General features: G+C 42.9%; 1 protein-coding gene across 1 annotated transcript in view; it reads left to right on the forward strand.

Moving 5' to 3' along the window:
* RIC8B (RIC8 guanine nucleotide exchange factor B) overlaps positions 1 to 22672 on the forward strand; it is a 69384-nt gene that overhangs the window by 38904 nt on the left and 7808 nt on the right. The window contains exons 7-9 of the mRNA XM_073621210.1: positions 3375 to 3519; positions 3679 to 3823; positions 18300 to 18419. Of these exons, the coding sequence (XP_073477311.1) occupies positions 3375 to 3519; positions 3679 to 3823; positions 18300 to 18419 (410 nt within the window). The remainder of the gene's footprint in view (positions 1 to 3374; positions 3520 to 3678; positions 3824 to 18299; positions 18420 to 22672) is intronic.

A 22672-nucleotide genomic window follows, 5' to 3' on the forward strand; every position in this document is an offset into this window, starting at 1 on the left:
CCTATTTTGATTACCACATCCTCCTGAGCCAATTCAGTGCAGTGAGTATCACCAGAATACCCTCTGATCTCGTGACATAGGCGAGGGAGATTTTGAAAGGACAAAGCATAATCGGGCTGAACTGATCCGACAGCACCACCATAGTGCCCACTGTGAAGGCCCAAGGGTCCCTGGACCGGGTGATTAAACCTTTCTGATTTAATCTAGACACCAGGGAATCAACATCTGGCATTCCCTCCTGTGGCTAAGGACCTTGCAAACATGACATCTGAATAAAGCATATAGTCCTGTACTGGAAGTCATGAAAGGAAAGCATTTTTAATGCAATTTTTGGGGAATTACTAATACCCTATGCACAGTTAGAGGACCACGAATGTCAATCACCTAAACCACAGGTCACCTTTTGTAGCTTATATTAATGTAACACACTTGTTTGTGTCTGATTCCAAGTTAAATTGTGCAACTGTATTTGTGAAGTCCAAAACGTGGTACATACATTCCCCCCCCCCCCCCCCCCCCCCCCCCCCCCCCGGGGAATGCCTGGGTCCACTGTTAGCAGGGCCTCTGACATTCTCCAGGGGAATGGGAGAAAAACAAGGTGAGCCAAAAACTAAGTGCAGCAGAAGATGCAACGAATGGTATATTTAATTAAAATCGGCCAAATGGCTACTCACATTAATATAAAGATCACTAGACATGTAACAGTATAATGTGGTCACTCAGCGGCTCCCTGGTGGATGATGTGTAGATGTTAAGACGAGAGGCACAACCGGCCGGACATCCGTCTTGTCCTCTTGGAACTAGCATGGAACACACTTGGAGTCGCATCAGAAGTGACGTCAGAACATGGAGATAACTCTTCAAAGCATCCACTTCTTTGTCAGATCTAAAAGGCTATTGATCTAAATGGTCTATATAGAAATTCACACAGAGCATGGACCAGAGGCAATATAACTTATTGTGAGAAAACCTCTAAATAAAATGCATGTTAAAAATTAACATTCCAATATCATGAGACAGAACGAGGTGTGTGGTATGTATGTATAATTTATTCTCTAAATGTGGGTCTTGTAAGACAATCAGTAAAAGGAAGTGGGATACTGCCTAGAGGCCTACATCATGGGCTATTGAGGTATATAATGAACACATCTAATGACATCCAGAGGTAGGAGGATTCCCAAGAGTAGGGACGTAATGGTTGCCATCTCTGGTAAATGAGGGAAGGGCCTGTGCCAACGGTTGAAGAAAGTTATCGATGTATAGAGTACCTGGAGGTGATTCTTTCCATGGAGGCCACAATAGGGTGCCCAGGTGTATTAGCCATATCCTTATGGACCTTCAGCAGACGGTAAAAAAAAAATAGGGAACTTTGTAGAATTGTCTCAGAAAAAAGGCTGCCTTTGTTTTAGTGAGAATACCCTCTGCCTGTGCATCAGCTACTATTTGTTTTTGATTCCTCCAGTAAATTTGGGTAAGGGGTCACCTTTGACCTTTTGGGAACTTACTAATTTTTCTTTTGAAGGCGCTTTTTTTTTTTTTTTTTTTTTTTTTTTTCCTGCTACTACCCTGTTTCCCCGAAAATAAGACAGTGTCTTATATTTATTTTTTGCTCCCAAAGATGCGCTAGGTCTTATTTTCAGGGGATGTCTTTTCTTTTTCAATGAAGAATACCAGCACTGTTTACCAGTATTTGTTGTACTTTAGACCCTTCAGCAGAAAAGCAGTCACCCCTGTGGCGGCGAGATTCCACACAATGTGCCCGACTCCTGTGTCTGGCAGCGGCGGCGCGGGCTCTCTGACGGGCGACGTTCCCCTGCACAACATCAGGGATGTCAATCGCCATCCAGAGAGCCAGCCGCAGCTCACTGATTTAAAGAGACCTCGCACTGCCTGAACAGCTGCAGCCAATCAGTGAGCTGCGCAGGGGCGCCTGCCGCTACGGTCCAGAGTTAGGCGCCTTATGTTCGGGGGGGATGCCTTATGTTCGGGGCATGCCTTATCGGGGGGGGGATGCCTTATATTACGAGAGGCAAAACTGGAAGTAGGCCTTATTTTCGGAGGATGTCTTACTTTCAGGGAAACACGGTAGCTATACTAACAATACATAGAATAACTGTTTTTAAATTTTTACCACTGACAAATGGAATCTGAATCACCTCATTGAGACTGACATTGGTTGGAACTTTGTTTTTCCATAATTCCTTTTAGATAATTTTCCCCTCATTTTAAAATAAATAATGCTCTCTAACTTATTTTAACATAATATGAATATATAATTTTTGGTAAATCTCTCTCACCTAACATACCCATTATTTAAATATATTTATTTGTACCCACAGTCATTAGCTTCTTTATTGTTGTTCATTCCTGATTGTCTTACAAGACACAAGAACAATACCCACATTTAGATATATACCTTGTTTTGTCTCATGATATTGGAATGTCAATATTTAACATGTATTATAAGTGTTTAGATGTTTTCTCACAAGTTATATTGCCTCTGGTCCACGCTCGGCGTGAATTTCTATATAGACTGTTTAGATCTGACAAAAGCAAATCCATTGAAACGCCAACTCCATGTTCTGATGTCCCTTCCGATGCAACTGAGTGTATTCCATGCTGGTTCCAAGATGACAAGACAGATGTCCGGCCAGTTCCTCTCCTCTTGTGTTAACATCTGCACACCACCATCCTTCGGGGGCCTGTTGAGTGACCACAGTATTATACTGTTATATGCCTATTGATCTTTATATTAGTGGGAGTAGCAATTTGGCTGATTTTAATTTAAATATACCATGCGTTGCAACCTCTGCTGGGGTGTGTTCCCCCCACCCCCCCCCCCCCCCCCCCCCACACCTTGTCTCTCCCAATGTTCTTCCAGAGACTGCTTCGCTCTCAAAGGAGCTGCCACTAATGCTGCATACGTATACTTCCTGGACTTTACAGACTTTAATTTGTGTTTTTTTTTTTTTTTTTTTTTTTTTTTTTATTAGTGTGTTTTGGACCCCCTCATGAGCCATTCTGTTTGTCTTGTTACTCCAGGGGAATGCCTGTGCCCACTATTAACAGGGCCTCTGACCTAAACAGGTCAGATACCAACACCCCTCAACTCTACTGCAGTGTTGCATATGCATTCCATGTACAAGTGTTTGAGTATAGTAGATCATCTTTTTGTGAACCTCTGCCTCAGAGCAATGCTTATAACCATTCTGCCAAGCTGCAAAAACAAATTCAGGAAAAAAATGCTAGTTTGCTTGCATTATTGAATCTTGTTGATAGCTGCAGTGGTTAATTTTATAGTAAAAACCATATGGTTGCATTAGTTAACATAAGCTAAAATCCCCATTACGTTTTTGGTCTTTGCACTTTTTTAGGTTCTTCCCCCACTGAAGGATGTAACTAACCGACCAGAGATTGGGACAACTGTAAGGAACAAACTGGTGCGGTTGATGACCCATGTGGATTTAGGAGTGAAGCAGATCGCAGCTGAATTTCTGTTTGTTCTCTGTAAAGAGAGAGGTAAGTTCTTTTCACGTCTGTCTGCTAAAAAAGGGAAATATTCTCCCTCCCTGACTCTTAAAACTAAGTAATTTTTAACTTTTTTTTTTTTTTTTTTTTTTTTTTTTTTTTTTTTTTTACCGCATTTAAAACTCATGGTATTTTTTCCTCTTTTGCCAGTGGACAACCTACTGAAGTATACTGGTTACGGAAATGCAGCTGGGCTTCTTGCTGCCCGAGGGCTCCTGGCTGGTGGTAGAGGTGATCGCTGGTATTCTGATGATGAGGATACTGATACTGAAGAATACCTCCAGGCAAAACCAAAGTAAGAAGCATTCATTTGGGTGACCGCATTTGCAGGCTTGCATTGGAACAAATACCATGGTTCTAGCCTGTCAAGCATTTATGCATGAATATAACAAAGGGTCCATGTCCCCATGTCTAGTGCATGTGTTTGAGGGTATAACTATGGATTTTCTTTTATTATAATAAAAAAAATTTTATTCATTTTAAACATTCAATTTTGCGCAAATTTTACATATTCCAGCTCTTGCTTATATCTATGTACATTCAATATTTCACCACTAATCAAGACAAATGAGGGGTATTCCTGTGCTATCTTAATAATTGGAGATAGGAAAATAGAGTAATGGTATATCTATAATACGGAAAAGCCGCTAACACCGAGTAGGGTACAGCCTGCCCCTCGCTGGGATAAAGTCAATATAAGTGTGGTGTTGCGCTAATCCTATGCTCTAAAATCAAAAAACAAAACTTAAATATGTAGGCACAATAGTGGTGGTGATCTCTAAAGTGCAAATATAGTGCAATCGGCCATCGCAGCCTTGCTGGTGTATATTACTGCAATAACGTGAAGATAAAACCTCTAACTAGGAGTGCCTAAAACTGTGTATATATCATAAAAAGCATATATCATCAACCGTTTAGACAAAATTAGGCTCAAGAAAATGGTAAGCTAAACATAAAACAAATATATATAAGTGCTCAACAAAGTGATCCTGAAATCCTTATATAGAAATATTAGTACCACATACCATCTGCTAAAAAATAAAAAAACTTGAAAATACAACAGTCTGCTGACTGAGCAAGTGTGCACCTGGTATCTCTCAGTATATATCTGGTGCATGTATATAGCGTAAAGCGCGCTCTTGAGGTGTAGTACAGTCCTCTCCTAATTGTGCAAAAATTAAAGTGTATCACTGAAAATATTCTATACAAAGTCCAGAACATGTGATCCACTCAGTGCAAAATAAACGTGACACAGGTGATAAATATCTCTTCATGCAGCACGGCACACATTGGTGGGCAGTGGCCCCTTACCTTAAGGTAATGGGGTACTCGCATATATCCACTTTATAGGGATGTCAGCCTTTGGTTGTAAATACCATGGGGTAAGCAAACAGTGGGAGCGGTGGTAGTACACTCCTATCCTGGCTTGTCTCCTGTATAGGCGTACGTCTCTCCAAGTAGTGTCCCGGGGTCACCGAGATAAACCGGAAAGGAAAATCCACAATAGTATAATATTGTCTGATAACAATAGGATTTTATTGAAGTGTACAGGTACTCACGTTAACATGATACTGGGCGGAGATCCGACGAGCAGCGAGCTCGTAATGCAAAATACAAACATAGAGTGCCTTTCCCGTCCCTACGCGTGACGTCACGACCCACTGACTGAAGAAGTCGTTTTTTTTTTTTTTTGTTTTTTTTTTTTTCAGCAGATTGTATGTGGTACTAAAATTTCTATATAAGGATTTCAGGATCACTTTGTTGAGCACCTATATATTTGTTTTATGTTTAGCTTACCATTTTCTTGAGCCTAATTTTGTCTAAACGGTTGATGATATATGCTTTTTATGAGATAGATAGATAATTTTATATTAATATTAGTTTTAGGCACTCCTAGTTAGAGGTTTTATCTTCACGTTATTGCAGTAATATACACCAGCAAGGCTGCGATGGCCGATTGCACTATATTTGCACTTTAGAGATCACCACCACTATTGTGCCTTCATATTTAAGTTTTGATTTTAGAGCATAGGATTAGCGCAACACCACACTTATATTGATTTCACCACCTAATACTTTATACATTAACATGGAAAAAAGAGAACCTTCCTTCCTTCCTTCCTTCCTTCCTTCCTTCCTTCCTTCCTTCCTTCCTTCCTTCCTTCCTTCCTTCCTTCCTTCCTTCCTTCCTTCCTTCCTTCCTTCCTTCCTTCCTTCCTTCCTTCCTTCCTTCCTTCCTTCCTTCCTTCCTTCCTTCCTTCCTTCCTTCCTTCCTTCCTTCCCTCCCACCTCTCACTTCACCTTTGTGTTTCTCCCCCTCCCCACACTCCATTTATATTTAACCACTACACACTTTCCTTTATGTTTAACCACTCTGCATCATTATATTCAAATTTCTTCATCAAAGTCACCACCACAAATACATTATTATATATTCTACACAGTGGGGCAAAAAAGTATTTAGTCAGCCACCAATTGTGCAAGTTCTCCCACTTAAAGATTAGAGTGGCCTGTAATTGTCATAGGTATACCTCAACTATGAGAGACAAAATGTGGAAACAAATCCAGACAATCACATTGTCTGATTTTTGAAAGAATTTATTTGCAAATTATGGTGGAAAGTATTTGGTCAGTATCAAAAGTTAATCTCAATACTTTGTCATTGCCAACAAAGGATATATAACAGAGGTCAAACGTTTCTGTAAGCCTTCACAAGGTTGTCAGACACTTGCTGGTATGTTGGGCCGTTCCTCCATGCAGATCTCCTCCTAGAGCAGTGATGTTTTGGGGCTGTCGCTGGGCAACACTGACTTTCAACTCCTCCCAAAGGTTTTCTATGGGATTGAGATCTGGAGACTGGCTAGGCCACTCCAGGACCTTGAAATGCTTCTTGCGAAGCCACTCCTTCGTTGCCGGGTGGTGTGTTTGGGATCATTGTCACGCTGAAAGACCTAGCCACGTCTCATCTTCAATGCCCTTGCTGATGGGAGGAGGTTTGCACTCAAAATCTCACGATACATGGCCCCATTCATTCTTTCATGTACACGGATCAGTCGTCCTGTTCCCTTTGCAGAGAAATGGCTCCAAAGCATGATCTTGCCACCCCCCATGCTTCACAGTAAGTATGGTGTTCTTTGGTTGCAACTCGGCATTCTCTCTCCTCCAAACAGTTCCACTTTGGTTTCATCTGACCATATGACATTCTCCCAATCCTCTTCTGGATCATCCAAATGCTCTCTAGCAAACCTCAGACAGGCCCGGACATGTACTGGCTTAAGCAGAGGGACACATCTGGCACTGCAGGATCTGAGTCCCTGGCGGTGTAGTGTTACTGATGGTAGCATTTGTTACATTGGTCCCAGCTCTCTGCAGGTCATTCACTAGGTCCCCCAGTGTGGTTCTGGGATTTTTGCTCACCGTTCTTGTGATCATTTTGACCCCACGGGGTGAGATCTTGCGTGGAGCCCCAGATCGAGGGAGATTATCAGTGGTCTTGTATGTCTTCCATTTTCTAATTATTGCTCCCACAGTTGATTTCTTCACACCAAGTTGCTTGCCTATTGCAGATTAAGGTACCCCTTTCAGCACATCCCCCTCCAGCAGCAGGCATCCACATTTTGAAAATATTTGTGCTAAATGGGCTGAGGTACAATGCCATCTGGTTAAGAATTTATATGCCATCTCCTGCGTATGGGAGCTTATTGAGGAGCCATGGGTTGTTTTAATCATCTTTTGTATTTGTAAAGCTGAGAACCTCTGTCCTAATTCTGTTTCCCATTCTTTAATATAATAGGGTATTGATATATTTTGGGTTTTAAGTATCAGTTTATACATCCTAGATAGTAAATGTTTAGCCTCTGGATTATTCACCAGGATTCAAACGTGGTAAGGGAATTTAGGGGTCTAATCAGGGACCTCCTTTTATTATAAAAAATCTGCTATTTGAAAATATCTCCCTAGGTCGATATTAGGTCCCTTAAGGGTACCAATGTACCCATTGGGGCTATCCTAGCACATATTACCCCTCCATCTCAACCTTCTAAATTTCTTCCATCCTCCCCCAGGTGAAATCATGGCTATCCCTCCATTGGTGCTAATAGGGATAGTACAGGGGCAAATTTACCTAGGACATTTAACTTGTCCCATACTGATAAAGTAGTCTTGGTTATTGGCGATGTCCACTCCGATAATCCCCTACACCCAACTGGAATCCAGGGGGCGCCTAAATTCCTACCTGCTATTGTCTTCTCTAAATTTACCCAAAGATTATTTGAGGAATCATGTCGCCAATTCATTATTCGTACTAAGGACGTAGCTTTACAATACAGATTTATATCTGGGAGTCCTAACCCTTCTTCCGATTTTATGTCTCCTTTAAAATAGCATATGACAACCTTGGGTGCTTATCTCCCCACACAAAGTTCGATAGGGCCCTTCTCATCTGCCTAAAGGATTGTGGGAGCGTCACAGGGACCATATATAGCAGGGATATGCAATTAGCGGACCTCCAGCTGTTGCAGAACTCCAAATCCCATGAGGCATAGCAAGACTCTGACAGCCACAAGCATGACACCCAGAGGCAGAGGCATGATGGGACTTGTAGTTTTGCAACAGCTGGAGGTCTGCTAATTGCATATCCCTGGTATATAGGATATAAATAATTCTTGGTAATGCATTCATTTTGAGAGCATTCACTCTTCCAAACCAAGTCAGAAGATGACCCTTCCAACTTTTCAAATCCCTTAGTACATTCGTTAGCAGAGGGCCATAATTAAGATCATATAGCCATTTCAAGTCGGCTGTCATATGAATCCCCAAATATACCAGTGAGTCTAAGTTCCAAATAAAAGGGAAATTATGTTGAATGGAGGACATCATCCTACCCTGTTTCCCCGAAAATAAGACCTAGCGTGATTGTCGATGATGGCTGCAATATAAGCCCTACCCCCCCAAATAAACCCTAGTTAAAGTCCTTGTAGGTCTTATTTTCATGGTAGGGCTTATTTTCAGGGAAACAAGGTAGGGCTTATTTGGGGGGTAGGACTTATATTGCAGCCATCACCGACAATCACGCTAGATCTTATTTTCGGGGAAACAGGGTAGTATGGACATGGCTTGGCATCAAAATTGATTTCCCAAAATTTATTTTAAATTTGGGGTTTTGTCCAACTTCATCTATTTCCTGCATTAATTTAATGATTTTTGAGGATTAGACAGGTAAAATAAAAGGACGTGGTCGAGCTGGCGGCCTGAGCAGACGTGTTCGAGTGGAGCTCCGCCTTGCCTTTAAAAATCCAGAAATTCGGGATATGCTCCGATATTCAACCCTACAGGCACCTGGGGACAATAGGGCATGAGAAGGAGCAAATCTGTTTTAGGAAGGAAGGGTGGACTGGCTCCTAAAACATCCCCACAGCTGCAGAAACAGCCCGCTATAGGCCGCGTGCACATGGCGTCTCAAACCAACATGGCGGATCCAGCGACGGCGGAGGAGGATCGCTTCCAGGCGATCTCTGGATGCCAAACGACCCTAATGGCAAAAATTGACACCCTCCAAATGGATTTCGGGCTGTTGCGGAGGGACATGGACAAGATGCGGGGGCGGATGGCAGAGGCTGAGCGCAGAGTGGGGGACGTGGAAGACTCCATCCGGGACCACAGAGCATCCATCCATACCCTGCAAGTTAAGGTGAAGGCCCTGGAATCTAGAGTGGAGGACAACGAGAACAGGAGCCGACGGAATAACTTGAGGGTTGTAGGGCTGCCGGAGGGTGCTGAAGGTCAGGACCCCATGGCCTTCACAGGGCACCTACTCCGCACCCTCCTTCCGCAGGCCCAGTTCTCCCCGCATTTTGTTGAGAGGGCCCACAGCATGCCACCTGTGCGAGGCCGCCTGGAGCCCCCCCACGCACCTTCATATTCAGGCTTCTGAACTTCCGGGACCTGGCGCTCTGTGAAGCCTGCAAAGTTGGAACTGCGTTTTGACAACGCAAAACTTATGCTGTTCCCAGATTACTCCATCGACACACAGACTTAGAAGAACCTTTTTGATCATGTCAAGGCACAGCTTTGTACTAAAGGGCTGAAATATATAGTATGTTCCCAGCCCGGCATCGGGTGATTGATGGAGAATCCACCCGCTATTTCACTTCACCGGAGGATGCCTCACATTGGCTGGACGGCCTTTCTCAGGCCCGGTAACTTTTATGTGCACCCTGATTACTGCTTCAGCCTGGATGGGCTTTCGTGCGCCCCTCCTTTAATTCTGCTCTGTTACTCCGGGGAATCTCAACCACAGGTCTGTTTGTCTGCAGCATTCCTCTCCCCTTCTGGTTGAGATATTCCTCACCTGTCTAACCAGGAGACACTGGCCTGAATCAAGCCATCTTGCTGGAAGACTTGGTCACTTGTTCGCTATTGGCGCCCTTCTACCAGTCATTGCTTCATTATCTATACCCTACTTAGAGGAGACATTCACAGGTGGGAAGTGAACCTCCTAGTAGTGACGCAGCTGTTTTCTTTTATTATCCATGTACAATAAAGGGGCTGTGGAGGGACTCATGCCTGTTGAACTGACAAGAATATATAATATTTCCCTCTTTTCTGAGGAAGTTAACTGTTGGCCGTTCTAAGTGTGTGCCCCTAGCTAGTACTAGGTGTGGTGTGTGTGTGTGTGTGGGGGGATTTTTTTTTTTTTCCTCCCCTTCTTCTTCTTCTACATGCACATCAGCTAACCCTAATTAACTTTACTTTTTCTGCACTATGCTATAGGCGTGGGAGCGGAGACCTCCGGTCTTATGTGAAATTGTAGTCTGCCTGTGCTTGGGAGGGCCGCCTGCCTCTCCATTTGCTCCCGCAGGAGACTTTCCTATGATTTAATGGGTTTGGGTAAAGGCACTCCGAGTTCCCCAGCGGGGTGGGGGTTAGGTTTTTAAATTTTGGTTGTTTTCCCTTTTTTTTTTTTTTTTTTTTTTTTTTTTTTTTTTTTTTTTTTTGGTTACTGGTTTCCCCAGTTTGATAGGGTCATATGCAGTGGTCTCTCTTGGTCATCTTTCAGCTTGGCTTTCATCCTTCATCCTTGGCTTATCTGAGGACTGGATGACCAATGTATTACAAGTGGATGATTGTGTAATCAGAGATGTGCGCCCTGTGCTGGGTCAGTCCTATCGATGTCTCCCTTATTATAATTTGCAGGTTCTACAAATATAGCTCCTCTGAGACTTATTTCCTGGAACGTTAGGGGACTAAATGACAAACTCAAGAGGTCCCTGGTTATGACGTACTTGAAGAAATACAACCCACATATTTGTATATTGCAGGAGACCCACTTGGTGGGCAGCACGGTCCTCAGGCTTAAAAAACCGTGGGAGGGGCACTATTATCTCAGGATAAGCTAGGGGGGTTAGGGTCCTAATCCAGAAGACCTTATCCTCCACCCTTACTGACCCGGAGGGCAGGTTTGTCTTGCTACATGTTGTGATAGAGACTGAGCTGCTGATTCTGGGTTTGTACACCCCCCCCCCCCCCCCCACTATCTCTCCTTAAATACTTGACTCTGATACTGGCTACCTACCCTACAGACAACCTCATTATAGCTGGGGACTTTAATATGGCCCCGAATCCATCTTTGGACAGGTTAGCGCTGGGGGTGGCTTCTGATTTTCCCCCCCCTTAACAAATGGGCAACTCTCTACGGTTTAACTGATGTTTTGGAGGTGGCGATTTCCGACTGATTGAGCCTATACTTGCCAGTCTGCTGCCTACCGCACTGTCCAGGATAGACTTAGTGTATGCCAGTGGGGGGCTGCTTTCCCCTGTAAGGGAGGTGACTATACTCCCCAGGGGCATATCAAATCATGCCCCCATGCTTATTACCCTACAAACTCAGACTCCCCCCTTCAGAGCGAATATGGAGATTGTCCCGCTATTGGGTCTTTGAGGAATGTATAGAAGCAGATATGGCTAAATCTATAAATGATTTTTGGATATCTAATGCAGATTCTTCCGTGCTACATACTAGATGGGACGCCTTCAAGGCATACATCCGGGGTTGTTACCAAACCTCAATCTCTCTCGCAAGACATAATGCCAGGGTTTTCATTGAAGATACTGAGGCGAGGGCACAAGCCCTTGAATCCCAGTATATTCAGACTCAAAATCCAATTGCCCTACTTGATATGCAGGCTGCCCACCGTGAGGTGATGCTTCTGCGAGTGGCGGGGGCCAAAAAACATCAACAGACACAGCGCATTTTTTGAGCAGGGGGAAAAGACAGGACACTTGTTAGCATGGCTGCCAAAGGAACAACAACCAACGACTACTATTGCCAGTATCAAAACTGCGGATGGGACTCTGGTGAATGATCCGGTGGCCATCAACGCATGCTTTGCATCCTATTATGGCTCCCTTGACTCCTCCTAAGGTAGATTACTCTGAGAAGGAGCTGGACTCCTTCCTTGATCAACTTACCTTCCCTACACTTAGCGAGGAGGCTCAAAATCACTTAGACAGACCCATGTCTGTGGAGGAGGTGAAACAAGCCCTTGGCGAACTCCAGGCAGGGAAGACTCTGGGTGTGGATGGTCTTCCCCCTGAGTTTTACAAACATTACTGGGAACAGTTAATACCCAGGTTACATGAGCTGATCGTAGGGACCCTGGAGGACACCACCCTCCCGATCTGTATGGCAGAAGCAATTATTGTGGTCATTCCTAAGCCAGGTAAGGATCCCGATCTCTGCACCTCCTACCGCCCCATCTCCCTACTTAATGCAGACACCAAAATCCTTTCCAAGATTTTAGCTAGAAGACTTAATGAAGTCATACTCACTCTAATTTGTGAGGACCAAACAGGTTTTATGCCAGGTAAGGGGACAGATATAAATCTTTGCAGGCTATATCCAGTCATAGGTTCCCATGGGTTACCTTAGCGAGTTCGACACAGTGGCCTCCCTAGATGCTGAAAAAGCATTCGATTCAGTGGAATGGAATTATCTGTGGGAGGTCCTGTGTTGATTTGGCCTTGGTCCTAAATTTATATCTTTGGTACAGGCCCTTTATAGATCTCCACAGGCCAGAGTCTGCACGGGGATGACAATATCGCCACCCTTCTATTTGCACAGAGGTACCAGACACGGCTGCCCTTTTTGCCCTGGCCATAGAGGCGATGGCAATCCTTCTCCGGTCCTCCCACTTGGTTAATGGTATCCTAATGGGTTCGGTCCACGACAAGATATCCCTATACGCGGATGACACCCTGTTATAGTTGAGGAACACCTCTGCCTCCTTGTCAACACCTTTGGTGAATTCTCTGGCGTCTGCATTAACTGGAGTAAATCAGTGATTTTTGCACTACACCCAGGGGAAGCCTCGATACCAGCAAACACGCCTCTAAAGAGGGTCTCACAATTTAGGTATTTAGGAGTTATACATAGGGACTTGACACAGTTTATCCCTCTTAATCTGACCCTGATAATGTCCCTACTGACTAAGAGATGCACTGCCTGGAAAACACTGCCCCTGACCCCAGTGGGCAGGGTCAACCTGATCAAGATGTCCATACTACCTAAATTTTTGTATATCTTTAGACAAGCACCGGTACATATACCAAATGCATTTTTTTAAAAACTTGACACCGTGCTTACTGCTTTTATTTGGAATGGTAGCATACTTAGAATATCTAAAAATACCCTGCAGCTGCCTCTTTTGCTGGGGGCTTGCTCTACCATGCTTTCCCAAATATTACTGGGCTGCGGTACTGGTTACTCTGCATTGGTGGCTGTCGGAGGAGCCAGCAAGTCCTGCCTCAACTTTGCTGGGCTCTTACTCAGAATTGAGGAATTTAGTTCACCGGGGACCTAGATCTAACCCCAACATTACTCCCTCGATGAAGACCACCCTAAAAGTTTGGGAAACTGTCAGAGGCAAGGTCAGGAGGTCTGACAGCTGGTCCCCCTGCACTCCGTTATGGGGGAACCCGCGATTGTCACACTTCCAAACTATTCCGGATCCAGTGATATGGGCCTGCCATGGAATAGCCACAATGGCGGACATAATGTCCCCGGATGGCCTACTTTTCATTTGACGCCTTAAAGCAGCAAAAAGGGCTACCCAACCGCATGTTCTTCAGATACATGCAACTTCTGCAGGCTTATCGCTCCCAGTTCTCCACGCCACCGGTGCTGGGAATCACTGGGATTGAGCGGTTGTTGAGTGAGGAAGGGGGGGGGGAGGAGTATCTTGTCTACTTTATACACTGCTCTGGCAGGCCTGGACACCTCCTAAGGTCTCAGTTGTTCTTGGTTTGGCAGGGCGATATACCCTTGCTGGTTGATGACTGGGAGGAAGGTATTCAGCAATATCTCCCTTTGATGATATCTGCCAGAGATAGATTCATTCAACTAAAATTCTTGCATAGAGCCTACTTGCGCCCACAGCGTCTTGCAAAAATATACTCTAACAACCCAGTTTGTACCAAATGTACAGCGGAGGAGGGTTCCTTCTTCCATGTGGTTTGGTCCTGCCAGTATATTCAAACTTGCTGGAGAGGGGTAGTTAACACGATAAATCTAGTTGGCAAATTAAAAGTCCCATGTGATCCGATTCCCTTGTTGCTTGGAATTGTGGATACACTAGATGCTCCTCAGGCCAATAAACTGTTTGTATTTTATGCTAGGAAGGCGATCCTGCTGCATTGGAAGGGTTCCACTCCCCCAACAATATGCTTTTGGAAGAATCTCAATAAGGCCCTTCCGCTGTATAAGTTAAGTTAACCTATCTTGGCCGTAATTACCCTAAAAAGTTTGCAAAAATATGGGACCCCTGGGTATGTGAGGAGCAGCTGGCCCTAGAGTAGGGAATAGAATATAAGGAATGTCATCTTGCACCTCGTGGCTGCAGTAGCGGTGGCACTAGACCATACATGCTGAAACTCTGCTATGATGACACTACCTGGTTAGCTCCAGGATCCCACTAAAAATGGTGACTTAACCCCCCCCCCTCACTTCCATACCGGGGATTTCCCAGGAACAATAACCCTGCAACTTCTCTCTACCGGACCCCATATGGCCAAACATTGAAGACTGAGACTCACTCAGATCCATATTGATAAATCCCACTGAGGATGGTGATGTTGATATTCTGCTCCCCACGATAAGATGATAATGTTGTAAATGGAATACAACCGGATTGATATTTCCGCCCCCCCCCCCCCCCCCCCCTGGTTATTTAAGGGTATTATTGATGGATATGTAACATCAACTTCAATATCTATGTATGTTGTACATTATGACCACTGCTCAATGTCTTTAATTGTTTGTTTTTCTGTTTTATTGACATAAAAAACTTTGTTTTAAAAAAAAAAAAAGAGTTGTCCATATAAGCCGATAACTTATGCTCCACTGCCCCAATGTGAATTCCTCCCCCCCCCCCCCCCCCCATTTCTCCTAATCATACATAGAAAAGGCTCAAGGACCAAGGCGAACAACAATGGGTAAAGTGGGCACCCTTGTCTAGTCCCATTACGAATACTAAAATGCTCCATTAACCCACCATTTACCTTAACCCTTGCTCTAGGGTTGTTGTATAATGCCAGAACCCATCCCATTATACGATCTTAGACCCACCTCTCTCAGAACCTCTGACATAAAGATCCAATTGACTCTATCAAATGCTTTCTCAGCATCCATCGACAGCGCCACCCTTGGGATTTGCTCTGGTCTGTTTTGGGCCCAATGTAATATAGGTAGAGCTCGGATTGTATTATCTCTGGCTTCCCGGCCTCTTATAAATTTGTCTTTTCTAGGTGTAATATCTTTGCTATATGGTCTTGCATTCTAAGGGCGTGTCTGAGTTCAGGAGGGAGATGGGCCTATAATTGGCACAAAACTGAGGGTCCTTCCCCACCTTTGGGAGAACTGTCACATGTGCCATTAATGCTTCAGGGGGTAATGGGCTAGACTCTGTTATAGAGTTGAAGTAGTCACATAAGGGATGTATTAAAACTGAAAGAAACTTCTTCTTATATATTCGTAAAGCCATTTGGGCCTGGACTTTTTACCTAATGATAATACCATTATTACTTTACCCAACTGCTCCACCGTTTATTGGCTGTTCCATTTCCTCAAGCGCTGTGGCTGGAATAGCAGGTAGTTCCGAGGCCCTTAGGTATCCTCGGATCTTATTCAGTACCCCTCCGTCCACAGCCCCCCCGCTGAAACCAAATCTATATAGTATACAAAGATTTATAATAGCTTTGGGACTCATTTGCTATCTTTTGGGTATCAATTTAGTAGTAAATAAACAAATAACTTATGAACGTGCCTTGCCTCCTGTTTCTTTAATTGTCTCGCCAACAACTTTCCCCCTTTACTGGCCTGTTCATAAAAACGGTGAGCATAATACCTTTTTTTGTTTATTTTTTTTTTACCTTCATATCTAGACATCGTTAAGTCGCAGTTCCTCCAATCTATTTGCATCCCCTGGGTTCCGGCTGCTCTTATACTTAATTTCTAATTTATGTATTTCTTCTAAAATCTGGTTTCAAAATATAATGTCAATTTATTATGCAGGGTTTCAAAAACACTTATCGTCCATAATGGACTTATTTAATCGCCATATCCTTTCCTTATTACTTACCGCACTCAATTGTAAACTCAAAGCTATTGGGGCATGATCAGATACCGTAACTGAACCAATTACAGAAGATTGCGCAAGATGTAAATAAAATTGATCAATCCTAAATCAATCTGTGAGTATGTATTCTAGAGTAGTAACTAATCTTTTTCTGAGCTATGTAATGCCCTCCAGCTATCCACCAAATGAAGAGGTGGTAAGCTCCTGTTTTATGTCTTTGGGCTCTAAATGATAATGATGTCTTACCTGATGAAGTGTCCATCTCAGGTTCCAGTGTAAGATTAAAATCACCCCCCCAATACTAGAACACCTTCCCTAATCCTCCCCAGTTTCTTAGATATAAAATCTACCGTATAGTTATTAGGGGCATAAATTGAGGCAAATGTGTAACACTGTCCCTATATTCTCCCTTTTACAAACAAAAAGCGACCTTCAGGATCAACCTCCACTTCCATAAGTGAAAATGGACATGATCTGTGAAAAGCTGTGACTCCCCTAGCTCCCCGAATAGGAGAGGTCGTATGAAACCATTGAATGGAAAATAGGGCATGCGGGAATTGACCCTGCCGCAAAGTGTGTTTCCTGGTGAAATACAATGTCTGCTCCCAGGGTACGCAGTTCACACCAGAGACGACCCCTCTTACATGGAGACTCCTCATAGGGGTATACTGCCCTCCCTGGGTTTGTCATCCCTTCTGCCAAAATGCAGAATAAAGTCCCCCTTTTTTGGGACCATCCTATTGGGGTAAAGATGGTTAACAGTATGGGTAAAATACCCGGTTCTCCCCTGGCTTCTAAGAGAAAAAGAACACCAGCATAAAAGAAAAATCCCTTTCTTCCCCCACCCTTTAAAAAGGAGAGGGGGTGGAAGAAGACACACAAAAAAGGGGTTTCCACTAATTTCACCACCCCATAACAACCCCCCCCCCCAATAAAGCACATGTCCTCCAAGGAAAATACATTTCATCCCTCTTGCCTATCTTTTTCCTATTCTCCTTATAGCCAAATTTCCTTTTAAATAAACACAGTTCAACTTTTAAATTTGCCCATTTGCAGATGAGTTTTGTCCTTCTTTGTTTTGTCTTCCTCCCTCTGCTTCTAATTGGGATTTGACTCCACTGCTCCGGGCGTTGCAAAGGAGATTTAATACTATTCATTTTCCAGTCAGGAAAGTCAACTAACGGCAAGCCTAATATTTCTGTAAAATTTTGTAAGTCCTCTTTGGATCTGAGGACTGCTGTCTTTCTATGTCGGGTGCTCGTTATACGAAAGGGGAAACCCCACCGGTATTTCACTGCAACAGCCCGCATCGCTTCTAACAAGGGTCGAACAGTCTGACGTTGCATCAGTGTGCGGTATGATAGGTCCGGGAACAGAGATATCTGACAACCTTCATGCTTTATCCTGGGATTATTACGGGCTGCTTTCAAAATTTGCTCTCTAGTTGTAAACTTGTGCAATTTGCATACAATATCTCGGGGTCTATCCGTACTCTGATGGGCATAAGATAGAGATTGGTGTACTCTATTTCAATAACATCTAGTGCCTGAGGCCCCAATATTTGGCGAAACAGACCAGTCACCGTTTGAAGCAAGTCCATGGTCCCTTTAACCTCAGCTAGACCTCGTATGTGGATATTCTGCCTGCGGTCTCGGTTTTCCCAATCGTCCAATTGATCTAATAAAAAGTTTAATATTTCTTCATGATATTTTACCATTTCTTGAGCGTCGGACACCAAAACTAGATTCCCATTCAGCTGTCTATTACCTATCTGCCTGACCTCCTTTTAAAAAAACTGTTTTTCAGGTTTGTATAGAGCAGGGAAATGTTAAACCTCTGCCAGGTTTTTGCAGCTGCTAACAATTAGTGAGATGCCAAGGATGGGGAAATGCTACACTAGAGTCACAGCAATAAACATAAATTGAGGTAGAGAAAAATGCTCAAGATTTGTGCCTGTTGCTGAGATGGCAATGTCCCTCGTGTTTTTTTGTCGCAGACGACCATTTAAAAAAAAAAAAAAAAAAAAAAACCTGAAAGAACTTCTAACCCCTCTTTTACATTTTCCAGATTTGAAAAAAAACTAGTTAGGATTAAACTGAAAACATTCATCAAACGAATTCTCTTGTGTTTGTGTTTCAGCATAAATCTAATCACGGGTCATGTGGAGGAACCAATGCCAAACCCAATGGACGAAATGACAGAGGAACAGAAGGAGTACGAAGCTATGAAACTGGTCAACATGTTTGACAAACTGTCCAGGTACTGTGATGGAGCCTTTGCCTAAGCCAGATCCCTTGTATCTTGGAGACCAGTAGTACATTTTTTAAAGGGGCTTAAATGACCAGAAGGTCACATAATAAAATTCAGTGTATTTAATGCTACATAAAATCTTAGAGGCATGCATTTTGCAGAATATGATTATGGATGCAACAGGTGAGTACTAGCAATATTCCCAGCATTCATGGAATAGGTAGAGAACAAAACAGTTGCTTCAGCAACGTACATATTTGCCAGCACACCATGGATCTTCAAGTAATGTTAAATGCATTTAGTCAAAAAGATCATGTCACTGGGGAGATGCACAACTCTTTAGGCCAGGCATGGGGTAAGTGCATATATTTGTGCTGATACATTTCAAGTAACATCCACTGGTCAGATACAAAATTTAAGGAGCTGCCCCCCCCCCCCCCCCCAAATCATAAATGCAGTTTAAAATAGACAGCTAAGCAAAAGGTACATGGCTGCCTGTAATAGTAAATCCCATTAAAATAGTAATGAGGAAGGAGACCTTATCCTTGCTGTGTGCCCTAGCCACATGTTAACCAATGTTAATTGGAAAATTGAGGAGATGCGATCAGTGGGGTCCAGCATTGCTATTTCCAGGCGACTAGACCACTTGCCACCCCCATTGCTCTACACTGGTCACGCAAGTGCATTACAGCTGGCTGTCCCATGGAAACCCATGATGTCAAGGCACCTGGCTGTCTCCAACTGGCAAAGATGCAGACTGCTTGGGTAAAAAAAAAAAAAAAGATGAAAAACAAAGCATAAACAGCAGATAGAGACATTATAAGAGCACATCAAGACTAAGAGATATGAGGATCTAAGGGGACAAAAGGAGGCAAAAAAAATCAGAATAAAGATGAGCAAATGGGGGGGGGGGGGGGGATAAAATGAAGGAACATGGGAGAGGGGGAAAGGTAAAAACTGGAGGGTTATAAGCAAAGAAAGATGAAATGCCTACTCATAGGCCTTGATTGAGAAAGAGGGGAAAGGATGCTTTCATAATAAATGCAATGCAAATAAAAGAAAAAAAAAAAATAAATCTTCTTAGACTGGCCAAAATGCTACAGCAATATCTTTAAATATAGCGGTAATTAAAACAATCACCACTGGCCCATGCCATGGTGCGAAGGTATGGAAAACAAAGAACCAAGGTTAGTCATGGTGGACCACAAGTCCAGTTAAAGCTAAAACAAATGAGTCATCTATCAAGGAAGCATGTAAATTAGGGTTGCACTGTTACTGATTTTGATTGATAAGTACCAGTTACCGATATCTTTTGTGGTGCGATTTGAGCCCATACAAAATGTAGTGCTATTTAAGCCCATTCAAAGAATCGCATGTGATCTGAACCGGAAAATATGTCGAAGTCGCATATGGTTTTCTGTACTGCTCCTGTGTGAACCCAGGCTGAAGTCACTTTGACACGCCTGGGTTCGGACAGGAGCGGCGGGGGAAACCACAGGTGATTTGGACGGGAATTTCACCTCATTCCTGATTTAAACCCATTCAATTAATAGCCATCTTCCATCCACTCACAGTGAGGTGAGACAAAACTTTCCAACGTAGGAGAATTTCTCTACGAGCATAATATGCAGAGTAAAACACAAAAAAGGTGTGGGTATCTGCCAAGTACCACCCGTCCACAAGGCCCAGTAGCCAAATGACTGGATCCAGTGGGAAAGGCCACCCACATCATTAACTGTATCTACCACTCTTTTCCAATAACGTAGTATGTTTTTGAGGTTGTGGGTTATATACGAAACAATAGTTGGGGTGTATAATAAACCTGATGGAGAAACTTCAGTTAAAGGAACCGATCCCTAGAGGAGATCATGGTTTTTAAAAATTGGAGTAAACAGTCTTCCCAATTGTCTGTCAATGTAGGGATGTCAGTCTCCCATTTAGCACATATGTCCTTTAATTTTGGGCGAGGTCAAAGGAATCAAGTGAAAATAAAGTGGTTTAGAGAGGCTAATATTTTTTTCCAAAGGGTCAGACGTCGGCACGATGTTATGAGGGAATTTCGCGTTAGTAGCATGTTGCAGCTGTATTAACCTAAAAAAAAAAAATATGGTGAGAGTGTATGTGTTACCTGCTGCATATTGGGTCCTTGCTTGTTTGGGCTAATCTTTTTACCCACATCTGTCGATGCACACAGATATTTCAAACACAATATTCTGTTACAGTTCATGTACTGAATTCCCCACGTGGATCTGAGAAATATCCCCCACAAATTGCACGCATTGCTGTTATGACACATATAACCACAAGTCTTCTGTGACATTTTGTACAGGGCTTTTGAATATTTCTGTCTGGGGTTAGCCTGACCCAAAAATCATGTAGGGTTCTATTACCTCTGTGTGCCAGTAGAGGCGTTGTCTTAAACTAGGTGTCAAAGAGTTATCTGCTAGCAATATGTTAAAGTGGAACTAAAGAGAGCTGCATTCTTCTTTCCCCAAAGGTTGTTGTCCTTCAGAATCTTCTTCTGTGTGCTGGGTTTTGGCCTTCTTCATTGGCTAGCGTGGGATGGTGTCACTGATACATAAGAGCTAGTCTCCTGGCACACAGGGGTTGGGCTAGCTGCTGTAAGCAGAGCCGTACATGCCCAGTTTAGCTTACAAGCCAGGTAACACAGAGCAGGCACATATGTGTATTTTATTGGGTATCTGAGGTAAATAGCCTGCCTGCTCGCAGTGAATAATAGTGGAACTTCAGTACCACTGCACTTCTGATCAATCAAACTCACAATTGAATGTGTATAAAAATAGTGGTTGATCGGTTTTCTCAGAGGGTTTAATACAGTCTGCCAAATATTTTGTTAGGGCTTGGTCTAGTGCTGTGGCAGGATATAGACATTCCAAAAGTTTTTATACATTTCCTCTAACTGCTGTCTCTTATCATTTCTACATCTGAGCAAATACGTGACACCCTCAAACTGTAAAATAGGTAGGCTCTTAAAATTAGGGTGTACAATCTGGTCATTTTTGTTTTACCTGAATGTTTTTGGGGGGATTTATTATGCTAGGGTGGGAGAGGAGGTGGCTCCTTACATGTTATATCTAATGGATGTTACATTGTCTTAGCAGCAATGTATGCCCTTATATGCTTGACAAATGGGTCCTGAGTAGCCCTGAAATGTTGCGCTTTTCCCCTGTGATCTCTTTTGAATACAAGCATTTGGATGTTGCTTGAAGATCTATGTTGTGCTGGCAAATATGTATGTTGATGCTACAGGAAAGCTTAAACTCCGGGACTATGCTATAAGACAATACCACAATGTTAAACTGCGAAAGATCATTGCCATTATAGACCCTCCTACATTTGCACCTCCTAGAGCACCCTTAATTTATCAGTGCCACATTTAATATTACTCCTAACAAAACAACCCATTGTAACAGTTCAATGGAAAGAAAAAGGAATGAACAGTACAAAAAAGTATGTACAATCAAACCAAATAATTTTACTAACAAAAACAAGTATAATGAATTTTATTTATTTTTTTTTTCCTTCCTTCACTGGGGAAGAGTAACCACCACCACCACCTAGGTCAGTATAACCTTATTGCTGGCTTCTGGGGACTTCATTCAGGTTCGCAGGCAGCTACACAGGATTTTTTTTTTTTTTTTTTCTTTAAAGTCAAAATGTCTTTAAAAAAAAATATATAAATGAAAGGGGCCCCATCCCTCTGTGATCGCATGCAGAAGGGACCGCATACACAAGTCGCACGGCATATGTAAACTGTGTTCAAACCACACATGTGAGGTATTGCCAAGAGCAACAATTCTAGCGCTAGACCTCCTCTGTAACTCTAAACAGGTAACCTGTATAAAAAAAAAAGCGTTTAGGTGTCGCCTATGGAGATTTTTAAGTACTGTAATTTGTCGCCATTCCACGAGCATGCGCAATTTTAAAACATGACATGGTTATCTATTTACTCAGTGTATCATCTTTCACATATAAAAAATTGGGCTAACTTTAGTGTGGAAAAATATTGCAACAATTGCCATTTCATTCTCTTGGGTCTCTGCTAAAAAAAAAAAAAATGTGTATAATGTTAGAACCCTCAAAGTAATTTTCTAGCAAAAAAATACTAATTTAAACTTGTAAGCAAAGTTCCAGAAAAGGCCTGGTCAGCAAATGGTTAGTAAACCCTATCACTAAAATCTAATGCATGATTTTTTTTAATATGTTATTTTATTGAAAGCTGCAGATTTAAAATATAAGAA

This window comes from Aquarana catesbeiana, linkage group LG03 (assembly GCF_042186555.1).
Source record: "Aquarana catesbeiana isolate 2022-GZ linkage group LG03, ASM4218655v1, whole genome shotgun sequence".
NCBI lineage: Eukaryota > Metazoa > Chordata > Amphibia > Anura > Ranidae > Aquarana > Aquarana catesbeiana.